The following is a 12,625-nucleotide window of genomic DNA, read 5'->3' on the forward strand; positions in this document are numbered from 1 at the left end:
TTTTGCAAACAACAGGAAATGTCAGTAAGAAAAAAAGATGTTGGGTTTCTACAATGAACTTGAGATGAATTTGAGATTACACTAACAAAATTGAGCTGTTGTATTTAAAATACAGAAATAGTGGGTTAGTTTATTAACATACAATTCCAATACTTACTATCTAATTTCTGTCCTCCTACAAAAGTTTCTAGAGCAGCAGCAAAGTTTTTTTCATGGTATTCACATATCCTGCATGAGCATATTAAAAACAAATACCACACACACGTGAGATCATGAAAAAAGGCTTTCTTTCTAATTAAATATCTTAGCATGCTCTACTGGTAAAAGAAATATTTTAAGTATATGTTAATAAGCCAAGAAGTTTTCTAATATACTGTAACATTAAATATATCTCCCATTAAAACCCTATTTTGGAACTCGTTTCAGAAGGAATTTCTTGATTTTAATTATGTACACTTGCTTATTCCAAAATATAGTTACACTAAGAAATTAAAGAAGTTTCTTAAGAATAAAGTTACACTTAACAGAAACAAGCTGGGATATAAAGTACACAGATACAGCGCTTTCACAGCATTAAATGTAGCTTGTCTAGCTTGGTTGAGAAATATATTCTCTAGTCACTTAAATATAGTAAATCCCAAACAATGAACAAAAAGGGGTATGAAATCCACCAGTTTCATCTATACCTTGCAATTACTCCAATCATTGCTATTTTAAAAAACACTAGTTATATATCTCCTATCACATACTAACTAGTTATGGAAGTATAAAATTATACTTAAAACTAAATCCTATTTCAGCTGTAAAATGTATTAATAAAATGTATAAATACAGAATTTACTATTTACATAAAACTTAAAATTAATTCATTCAACAAACTAAACACCTACTATCTATAGTCCAGATTCAATAAGAAGAGTGGTTATTGCATACCCTTTTCTCAGCATAGCAATGGAATTATTTGGATTAAGTTCAAGAGATTTCCTTGCATCAGCAACAGCATCTATATACCAAAAAAAAAAAAAAAAAAAAAAAAATGGGGTTTTTAGTCAGTTATTTGTGGATCCTAACAAGTTACATACAGAACTTGAATCAGTCTTAGATTTTTAAGTTTTCAAGTTTGAAAATGGACAAATGCTTCTAAATTAGGAAAAGCTAATCTAAGATATAATTCAAAAAACTTTACCCTCATACCTTATGAGCCTAATATTTAGCTTCCTTTTTAAAGCTATTCAGTCTATGAATAAAGCTCTGTGATAAAGTTCATCTAATTTTCTCATTAACATCATTTATGTAATTTGTCTCAAGGTATTTAATTTTTCCCCACCCAGATTCTCTACCCAGAATAAAGTTACACAATACAGAAAGGTATTCTTTTTTATAAAAATTGCAAATAAGAACATTTCATTTAAATACTCTGTGAAATAGTAAATGTAATGCTATTTTTTGTTAGCATATAAAATAACTACAAATGAACTCCATATAAATTGTCCACCCACTGAAGGAAGAAAAGACACCCAGAACATCTGTTCGGGTGTTGCTCAACAAGTTTGTCATGTTTCAGCTACTTTACACCTTGTATGAAAGACCAATTTAAAAATCCTCAAAGATAATCTCTACTGTGTATGATTCACTGTATCTTTGGCAAAATTTACAACTTAAGAAAAAATACAGTCAGTAAGAAAAGTTACCACAGTAATTCCCAAGAAGAATGTAACAATAAGCTCTTTGACAATAATATTCTGCATCATCTGGTTTCTGTTCCAAAGCCTTAGTCAGCTCCTAAAATATAAACATGTTGACTGTTAGTACATGTTTTTTTAAAAGCAACTGAATTCTAATTAAACATGATTTTTAATCAAATAACCTATTATCATAAGCTATTTGGAGAAAAGATAACAGGGAATTAAAATAAGTCTGGAGCTTTTCTTTGCAAGAGAGTCGGTATCTCCCCTTCTCCGCTCTCCCCCACCAAAACCCACAATCTGATGTAGTATCTTAGCACAATTCCTGGCCTACAGTAGAAAACTCAATAAATGGTAATTATTATCACCTCATTTATTCTGAAGAATTTAGATGATATACATTGACCATCACAGATTTTCTCCTCCTAATTTGGAAAAGACTCAAAGATCATGTAGAAGTTGACATGCCTAGAAAATGCAAAGCTGTCCAATAAAAACAAAGAAACAAACATAAAACCTAGAAGTTAAATCTAGAGCTCAGGGAAGTTGACAGAATCAATAAAGACACAATCAAGCTTATCTGGCCCTCTCCTGTCAATGGCAGGCAACCCTAAGAAATTACAGCATTCTGTTTAAAACCCAGATACAATATCTCATAGAAAGCTACTATCAATTGATCAAGATTTAACATCAGATTAAAAGTTTGCCACCCTGGGCAGTCAAAAAAGTATGTTAAGTGGTAGCTGAAACAATGATGCAAGAAGACACAACACGATCACAATCGGCAAACGACAAATATAGGCCAATAGGAATGCTTTCATTCTCTACCCAGTGCTCACACATCCTAGGGATTTGGTAGTTTTCTTAAAAGGTAAAATCATTTCAAAAGCCACACATCATTAATTTTGCTTTAACCCAGTAGTGTGGTTCTCACAAAGCAATGTATACTATACATGGTAATCATTTACCCAAAATCCAACACACCTAAGATCCACACCATTTTTTACTATCTTCACCTCTACCATCCTGATTCAAGCAATAATGAAAATCAAGATTTGGTTTACATCAATAGGCATAAAATGCTCCAATGTCTTTCGCTGACTCAGGACAAAGGCCCAAGTTCGTCCAGTGACCTGCAAGGCCCTCCCTGATACTACCCTCTGCTAGCTTTTCAACCTCCTCTCTTACTACTCTTCCCCTTGTTCGTCTACCCTAAGCAAATTGGCCTCCTTGCTGTTCTTCAAACACCTTAGGACTCTGCACCTGCTGCTTCTCTCACTGGAAAGCTCTTTCCCCAGACATGCACAGAAGATCCATTCCTTTACTTTCTAGTTAGTGATGAGGCTGTGCCAGAGACAGGATTCAAATCCAGTCTGCCTGACTCCAAATATGGTTTTAAACACTGCCTCTTGGTAATGTTGTTCCAAGTATCTTTCACACACCAATGACATTTTACTAATGTGTTTTCCTAACACTTTAAAATTCCTAAGTTAAATGATACCATCTTGCACTAAACTTTCAACAATTTTGAAAAGAGTTAATAGCTTCTTACCTATCTACTCAAATATATCTTCAAACCAAATTTCTAGCCTCTCCTAAGCAAGAAAACAGGTACATTTCAGTTCAAAAAAGCTACTATAAATTATATTAACATCTGGATCATCTAATTGTTTTATTTTTAACGTTTATTTAAGAGTGCGAGAGAGGGAGGAGAGGCAGAGAGATAAGGAGAGAGAGAATCCCAAGCAGGCTCCAGGCTGTCAGTTCAGAGCCCGACACAGGGCTTGATCTCACAAACCATGAGATCATGACCTAAGCCGAAATCAAGAGTCAGACGCTTAACGACTGAGCCACCCAGGCACCCCGGGATTATTAACTTAGAAAGCATTTTTAAACATATGTTACATAACAAATCCAGGCCAGACACTGGGGGTACAAAGATAATTAAAATTAAAATGGAGTCAAGTAAAAACTTCTGAATTTCAAAGAACCAACTTGCAAATAACCTTTAAAAGCACAAACTAACTGGTTAAGGAGAAACAGTTACGTGATTCAGTTAAATAAAGCAACTTACTTGTTAGGCTGTTATTTTTGAAAAGTTACCAAGGGACAGAGCACAAACTGAACATTATGACACAAATTTAAATCAAAAACTACAATATTGAATAAGCAATACACAGTATAATAAAACCAGAAAAAGTGAAGTTAAAACAGTAATTTGTGGTTGTATGAACTACAACGGACTTGTGGCATGTTTTGAGAGTTCTACTGTTTCTGTGACAACAGTTGTTCACTGCTGGAGTACAAAGGGACTGAAGAAAGGTATCTCAGAAGGCAAGGACTTCAGTGCCAACATCTGAATCATAGTGGCAAAAGGTCATTATGTAATGCAGACCAATGGGAAACATACTGTGAACATGTCCAAATATATACTTCCATAAAATGGGTTACGCTATGGTCAAGCAATTTATAGTTCTAAAAATAAAGAAACTCAGTGAACTCTAAAGTATAATTACACTGAAATCTTTACCAAGATAATGACAAAGGAAATACCCTGATAATCCAGAAAAAATAAGGGGAAAAAAACCTACTTTTTAAGGCATTAAAATTGTTTAAAATTTGGACCTGAGAAAATGAATTTCTAAATCTTTCCAGTTTTAGGCTTTGTAAAAATGCTACTCAACAAGATAACTTGTTGTTAAGGTTAAAAGCTAAAGCGGACTGCTCAGAGGGACCTAACTGCTGAAGGTATGTAGCTCTAGGTATCTCAATTTGACTCCATTTCCCTTTTTCTTCTAGCCACGCTAATCCCCAATCACAGATAATAAACAAGAGTGTCAACCGTTCTCCTTTCCTAAACTATCTAGCACTGCTGAAAACAAAAACCACACAACCATGCACAACTGGTAACATTGCACATTTATGCTAACCAGCTACACTCTCAACAAAGCTATCAATGGTCAGCATCTTTAAAGTCAGCTACCAAACCTTTAATTATATTATACATCCCTAGACCTACCTCCTCCTCCAGAGGATGACCTTGATGCCTTAAACCCAGAGACTTATCACTTCTCAACTATATAACCTTGAGCAAGTTAATCTCTTTGGCCTCAGCTTTCTTGTGAGTAAAATGCAAATACCCACCTCAACTGTTCGAAGAATTATTGGGGGGGGGGGGGCGCGGAGGGTGCCTGGCGGCTCAGTTAAGCATCTGACTTCGGCTCAGGTCATGATCTCATGGCTCGTGGGTTCGAGCACCGCATTGGGCTCTGTGCTGACAGCTCAGAGCCTGGACCCTGCTTCAGATTCTGTGTCTCCCTCTCTCTCTGCCCCTCACCTGCTCACGCTTTGTCTCTCCTAAAAATGAATAAACGTTTAAAAAAAAAAAAAGATGCACAAAACCCCTGCCACCTTAAAGTTTACAATGGGGCCCACTTTAGATAGGATGGTCTAGGAAAAAAAGCTGAGATGACATTTCAGCTGAAATCTCAATAGGTCTTATCTAGTCCCACTTCACAGGAAACCTGATCCAGAGTGACAAGAGGAATTTTCCTGAGGTTATGGATTTATTATGAAACCAGGATTTTGGATCCAAGCACTCTAATTCCAGAGCCTTTACTTTTTTCTTTCATTTTTTTTTTTTTTTAATTAAACTTTACCCCCAGTGTGGAGCTCAAACTCATGACCTGAAGATCAAGAGTCACATGTTCTACCAACTAAGCCAGCCAGGCACCCCCAAAGCCCGTGCTCTTAACTGTTTATACTGGGTCTCAAAAGATCTCATAATCCATACATATGTTTTCTCTCCCTAGTGAGCTGAGACATCCTGTTCAAGTGTTTGACTACCCTAGTTAGTCTCTGCTATGTTCTCAGTGTACTTCATACACCACTCCATTAGAATATTTACCTTATATTTTACTAATCTGTTGATTTGTCTCTGTCTCCACTAGAATGCAAACTTCCTCAAAGCAGTCTTTTCATCTTTAGATACCTGACTCCCAGCACAAAATTCACCAGTAATGTATATTGTATACTGAATGAATGAAAAAGATGAATAAGCTTGATACATTTCCCCTTTAATCCTAATTGGATAGTCTTATATAAAAATGTAACATTTTAGGGGCTCCAGGGTGGCTCAGTTGAACATCGGGCTCTTAATCTCAAATCATGATCTTGCAGTTTGTAAAATCAAGCCCCACATAGGGTTCTGTGCTGACAGCTTGGAGCCTGGGGATTCTACCTCTCCCTCTGCCTCTGCCCCTCCCCCACTGGCTCCTGCACTCTCTCTCAAACGTAAAAAAAAAAAAAAAGTTAACATTTTAATTGATATAACATCAAGTGTCCTGAATTTCAAAATGACTAGTTGACTCTTGAACAATGAGGTGTGTTAGAGGCACTGACCCTCACACAGTCAAAAATCCAATCTAACTTTTAACTCCCCAAAAACTTAATCCATAGATTTCTACTGACCAGAAGCCTGACTAATAACATAAAGAGTCAACTGACACATATCCTGAATGTTGTATGTATTATATACTATATTCCTACAATAAAGTTAGAGGAAAAAAATTAAGAAAATCACAAGGGAAAAGCATTTACAGAATGGTATGTACTGGGACACATCCATGTATAAGTGGGCCAATGCAAACCCATGTTGTTCAGGGGTCAACGGTACTGCTAAACCAGCCCTTGAGAAAGTCTAGAGAGAAACAGCCTCTCATCAAGGTTCCAGGCTTACTTATCATTACCAATTACTTAGTAACTAACATTTACCTGTTCATCTTTATGAGAAGGTCTTCTCAAGCTTTAAAAAGAACACTTCCTCTTAAAACAACTGGTTCTCCCCACTCCCAGTTTCTGACTCAGGTAGGTGGGGTGGGTCCTGAGAATGTGCATTTCTAGCAAGTTCCCAGGTAATGCTGCTACAGGTGGTCTGGGGAGGATACTTTTGAGAATTACTTTCTACAACACTAGACTCAGTGTGGAAATTTGTGTCCTGAGGGCCCCATTCTGCCTCTAATTGGCTATATACATCTTTGTGACAGATCATTTGGATTTCTTTGCGTCTGTTTTCTTCTGTAAAATGGAAGGGTAAGTACTAGACCACATGAGGTGTAAGAACTTTGAGTCCATCTGAGGTGGGGCCCGAGTATTTGCATTTCTAATAAATTCCCAGGTGACGCTGATGCTTCTGGTTCAAAAGCCACAGTTTAAGAACCAAGGTACTAAAGCTAACCACATGCTTATTCTATGCAATTTCGTTCTTAGGAATATACCCCCAAAACAAAGTGCACGTGTTCACCAAGGTACACGTACAAGGAAATTCACAGTGGCTTTACTCATACTAGCTAATAACTGGAAATAACCTAAACATCTACTGTTAGTATAAACTGTTTTTGTTTTTTTTTTTTTTTTTTGAGAGCACACACGTGCGTGAGTGGGGGAAAGCCAGAGGGAGAGGGAGAAAGACTCTTAAGCAGGCTCCATGCTGAGCATGGAGCCGGAGGTGGGACTCAATCCCATGACCCTGGGATCATGACCTGAATCAACTGAGCCACCCACGTGCCCCTGTGCTGTATTTTTAACCAATGAAATACTACACAGCAGTGAAAAAAATAACTACTTCACACAATATGGACATATCTCACATGTTTAAAGCAAGACACAGTACCAAACTCAACTGGGTAACTAGTCTATTATTCCGTTTATAGGAAGTACAAGAGAAAGCAAAACTAATGGTGACAGAGGTCAAAATGGGAGTTTTCCTGGTGGGTAAGGGGAATTACGGGCTGGGAAGAAGGATGAGGGAGCTCTCAGGATGGAAGTGTTCTCCATCTTGATCTGGGGGGGTATACGCATGTGTAAAACTACAACTTCAGTAGCTGCAGACTTACGATGTTATACACACAACCTCAAAAAAATGTTCTTAAATAAAACAAAGGAGATGAGAAGTGACAACAAAATTCATTGCAACAATATCCTTTAAAAGCAACCCATATAAGCTAGATTTCCAATGAAGGCAGTGGGGCTAAGACCACCACAACAAATGTAGCTTCTGAAATTAACAGTTGTCTAGATGACCTACTGAATTATGCAGAAAAATGCTCAGTGCCTCCTGTAACATTATTCTAATCCTGATCCCAGAAGCTTCGCTGGGAAACAGAGCACAACAGATAAACCAACCATTTTATCCGAGGGCCTTCATATCTAGACCCAAAAAAACACACCCCAACTTAAAAGGTTCTAAAGGACCTGGCCCCTGGCTTCCTCCTGGCACCATCACTCACTCCTCTTTCATCCCCCTCTAGTGAAATGGGCCTTTTTGCCGCTCCTTGAATCGGACAGCCTCATGACTTTGCATTGGCTCTTTTCCTGCCTGGAATGCTCTTTCCCCAGAGCTTCACATCACCCTCCCTCAGGTCTCTGTTCAAACATCACCTCTTCATTGAGACTCTACTACCCATGTGGCAAATTTCGTTTAGCAGTCCTAGCTAGAAAAAAAACATCTTTTGCCTCAAACTGCTAACCTTACCTGTATTAGATATAACAACTGGACAAGGTTTGGTTTCCTCTTTCCCTCCTACTTCAAACCAAGAAAGCCCTCGCTGTATTTTGCGACCAATTGCATCATGTATCCCTCGCTTGGGCTCTCTTTATTACTTTTAATTATTACTTAAATCTTGCTCTTTTGACTTTTCTTTCTGCCTTTATAGTCTTTCACTTCACACAAATACAAAGTGTCCTGTAAATACAAACGCAAGACATAATACAAGACTTTAATCCATAGCAATCAGTGTCTTGTACAAAGCAACTCCAAAAAAAAGTTCTGATATATGAGTGGATAATGAACAGTGACAGGACATCTGGAAATATTCAGGAACACGGTAAAAGGTTTTTGTTCCAGCAGTCTGCACTTTTTAGCACAGCACCTGGTATGTACGGATGGCAAGAATTATCATCAAGTGGAAAACCGAATTAACAAATATAATCAAGCCTAGATTTCACTTTTTCTCCTACTCACAAATGCCATTAAAAAACAAAACAAAACTGTTTCCAGGCCAACTATGAAGGTTAACTACGCCCCCAAGAAATAAAGAAGGCATTCCTAAGCAGCTATGAGGATGCAGTTAACGGTCTACAACTGGGAGGGGACATGAACAAGGGTCTGGAGTAACTGGGCCACTGTGGAACCGAGGACAGACGGACACTGTCAGATTAAAGATGATACACATCAATAGTAACCCCGATCCCAGGAAGGCAGCGCTGAGAAAAGGCGGGGTCCGCTGGAACCCGTGGGGGCCGCGCTCTCCCAAGAAGAGTGGAGGAAGCGGAGACTGATTCTCTCACCTCTAACGCCGCCTGGGGGTCCTCGTCGATCAGAGCATCTGAGAAGCTCCGGAAAAACCTGCCAGCGAAAACAACGACATGCTCACTAAGGAGAGGGTGAGTGGGAGAGGGAGATAAAAAAAATAATTAGCGAAAAGAATAAAAACACGCACTTCTGGGCTGTTGCAGGTTCTGCTGCAGCTGCCGCCATCCCTAATAATCGCTGTTGCTGTTAGAGCTGCTACCACCGAGGTTACGAGCTGCGCCGCCGCCCAAGGGGGAAACTTCTGGAGAAACACAAACTGAGCTTCCGTCCTAAGTAGCCAACGAGCAGCCACGCAGCGTGCGGCGGGGGGAGGGGAAACGAAAAGCGAGCGCAGGGCGGGCTGGGACCGTGGAGGACTGAGTCTCGCGGCCGGCCGCGTCCCGTGACCAACACTCCCAGTCCCCCGCCCTTCGCAGCCATGGTTACGGACGCGTGGGCTATTTACGTCTCCGCACTCCAACAGAGCCTTCGGGGGGGGGGAGGGTAGTAGTTCAAAAGCATTTTTGTACCATACTGTTATTCCCCAGGAGCGTGTGACGCTTGGGAAAGTTTTGCACGTCTATTAATAATAAGCCACATCGGGCTCCATTTTCACCACAGCTCACTATAATTCTTATCATGGCTCCCCGAGGCAGCCGAGGCTTTCATGACCTGTGACGTCATTCTGCACTACGTGTCTTTTCCGGGAGCGTAGTTCCGGCCTGTGCGTAGTTCCTGTGATTTATGCGCTGGGAATCCTAACGGACAAGGATTTGCCGGAAATCGTCCTGCCCTTGCAGATGCTAGACTGAAGGATGCACTTTGGTTCCGGTTCGCGTGTACTATTCCATTACCCAGGACTCCACAGCCGCAGGCTTTTTTCCTAGTTGGCTTCCCCGAGTGAGAAGAAAACTTGTTACATCTAAAGGCACCAAAGGGAGGAAGGTGGCCTAATATTGTGTCAGTACTGTTTTACTTTTCCCATCTAGTCAGGTCCTGTCCTCTCTCACCGCCCTTTGACACACGAAGATCTGATGGAAGCTTCTAGCAAGTTCCATGGACTAGGGGTGGAGAAAGGAGGAGGAAGTGGGAGCGAGCTGCCCAGTCAGTAGACATTAAACAAGTAAATGAACTTGAGTGTCTACTACATCCAAAATCTAAACTAAGCCCTGGGATTCAAAGATGTTAATATCCTCTCCAGAAATTTAAACTCATTGTTTTAAATGCTGACGTGAATGGGAATAGCCATAATAGCAAGGACAGGCACTCAGCCCAAAAAAAGGTATAAGGATGGATTTCTCAAAGGTGTGATACCCGAGCCCCAGCCTCAAAAGCTAAATTAGAATTAGGACAGACAAGAACATGTGTTAGAAAAACGATGATATGAACTCTAAAATTGGTAGAGCCAAAATTCAAGTCAGGTGAAATGCCAGGTCATAAACAGCTAGATGTGGTCTTCTGAGGAGCTTGGATGTGATGCTCTTAACGATGCTAACCCATTACAGGATTTCTAACTTAAACAGGCCTTAACAGTCACATTTGCATTTTTAAAAGTATGTTATTGTCTCTGTGCTATGGAAGAATGGTTAAAGGGAAAAGAACAGTTGTTGGGCGACAACTGCTGTGTTTCAAGCCAAAGTGACCCTCTTACATAGGTCAGACAGAAAGGTAAGAGCAGAAATATGTGAGGTAAAACTGGCTGGGTTTGCTGATCTTTTAGGATCAGTGCTTTTTGTGTCATATTAATAAGGCTTCACCTACTCCAAGGGCATGAGGCTATTCTGTGTTCTCTTCTAGATGCTTTATTAATTTAGGTTTGACATCCAGGACTATGATTTATCTCGTTAATTTTTGAGGAAGGTATGAGCCTGAGATCAAAGCTCTTTTCCCCCAATATGGATATCTGAGTGACCCAGCCCTACTTACTGAAAATGCTGTCATCTATTATTTCGCCCATTAAATTCTTTTTTTAAATGTTTTATTTATATATTTTGAGAGATAGAGAGCACGTGCACACGTGGGGAAGGGGCAGAAAGAGAGGGGGGAGAGAGAATCCCAGGCAGTTTCCATGCTGTCCGTGCACAGCCTGATGCGGGCTCGATCCTGTGAATTGTGAGATCATGACCTGAGCAGAAATCCAGAGCTGAACACTCAGTTACCACCCAAGCGCCCCCACCCCCACCCCACTAAATTCTTATGGTACTTTTGTTGTCAAGTAGAAGACCATGTGTATGTGGGTCTGTGTGTCTAACCTTGTACCAGTACCACACTATCATAATTAATGTAGTTTTATAATGGATCTTGAGGTCCTAGAACTTTTCAAGTTTGCCTTGGCTATTCCAAATCCTCTGTATTGCCATTATTTTATACATCTTATACAATTTATTTCCACTTAGTTACAAATTTTAGAATGAGCTTGTCAACTTATAAAAAAAAAAAAAAAAGCCTGCTGGGATTTTAATTGGACTTGCATTGGATCTGTAGATCTGTTTGGAGAAAACGGACTTCTTAATATTGAGACATAAGTATCATTCATACACCCTCCATTTGTTTAAGTGCTCTTTAATTTCCCTCAGCAGTTTTGTAAATTTCAGTGTAGAGGTATCACATATCTTTCATTAGATTTATACTTGAGTATTCGGCTTTAAAACAAAACTTTTATTTATCTATTTTGAGAGAGACGGGGTGGGGGAAGAGTGATCAAGGGAGAGGCAGAGAGGGAGAGAAAGAATTCCAGGTGGGCTCCATGCTGTCAGCACAGAGCCCTATGTAGAGCTCAAGAACTGTGAGATCATAACCTGAGCCAAAATCAAGAGTCAGACACTTAACCAACTGAGCCACCCAGGCCCTCCAGTTATTTGTTTTTTTTTTAATGCTATTTTAAATGACATTTTGAAAGTTTTATATTTAGGGATGACTGGGTGGCTCAGTCGGTTAAGCATCCAACTTCAGCTCAGGTCAAGATCTTGCGATCCATGAATTCAAGCCCTGCATCTGGCTCTGTGCTGACAGCTCAGAGCTTGGAGCCTGCCTCTGATTCTGTGTCTCCCTTTCTCTCTGCCCCTCTCCAGCTTGCACTCTGTCTCTCTTGCTCTCTCTCAAAAAATAAATAAACATTAAAAAAGATAAAAGTCTTATATTCTACTTCTTTGTTTTTAATACGTAGAAACAGTATTTTTACATATTGACCTTATATTTCTTTTTTTTTTTTAACATTTATTATTGAGAGACAGAGCATGAGCAGGGGAGGGGCCAAGAGATGGGGAGACACAGAATCCGAAGCAGGCTCCAGGCACCGAGCGAGATCATGACCTGAGCTGAAGTCGGACGCTTAACCGATGGAGCCACCCAGGCGCCCCTTGACCTTACATTTCTAATACCTTGTAGGTTCTTTTAGAATTTCTATGATTACAATTTTTCATCTGTGAATAAAGATTGTTTAAGGTCTCGTGAAATGACTATACCTTTCATTTCTTTTTCTTGCTGTTTTTCACTGGCTGGTACATCTCATATAGTGTCGAATAGAATAGTGATAATGGGCTTCCTCTCTTGGCTATAACATCAGAGGGGAAGGCATTCAATAGCAAAT

General features: G+C 39.6%; 1 protein-coding gene across 1 annotated transcript in view; it reads right to left on the bottom strand.

Annotated features, from left to right (window-relative positions):
* Window positions 1–9,509, bottom strand: part of SUGT1 (SGT1 homolog, MIS12 kinetochore complex assembly cochaperone) — a 43,114-nt gene extending 33,605 nt beyond the window's left edge. The window contains exons 1-5 of the mRNA XM_019447391.2: window positions 9,185–9,509; window positions 9,033–9,090; window positions 1,692–1,782; window positions 934–1,003; window positions 158–228 (exon numbers count right to left, since the gene is read on the bottom strand). Of these exons, the coding sequence (XP_019302936.1) occupies window positions 158–228; window positions 934–1,003; window positions 1,692–1,782; window positions 9,033–9,090; window positions 9,185–9,222 (328 nt within the window). The 5' untranslated portion in view covers window positions 9,223–9,509. The remainder of the gene's footprint in view (window positions 1–157; window positions 229–933; window positions 1,004–1,691; window positions 1,783–9,032; window positions 9,091–9,184) is intronic.
* Window positions 9,510–12,625: the final 3,116 nt, after the last annotated feature.

Source organism: Panthera pardus, unplaced genomic scaffold (genome assembly GCF_024362965.1).
Source record: "Panthera pardus isolate Hobbes unplaced genomic scaffold, ASM2436296v1 HiC_scaffold_1, whole genome shotgun sequence".
Classification (NCBI taxonomy): Eukaryota; Metazoa; Chordata; class Mammalia; order Carnivora; family Felidae; genus Panthera; species Panthera pardus.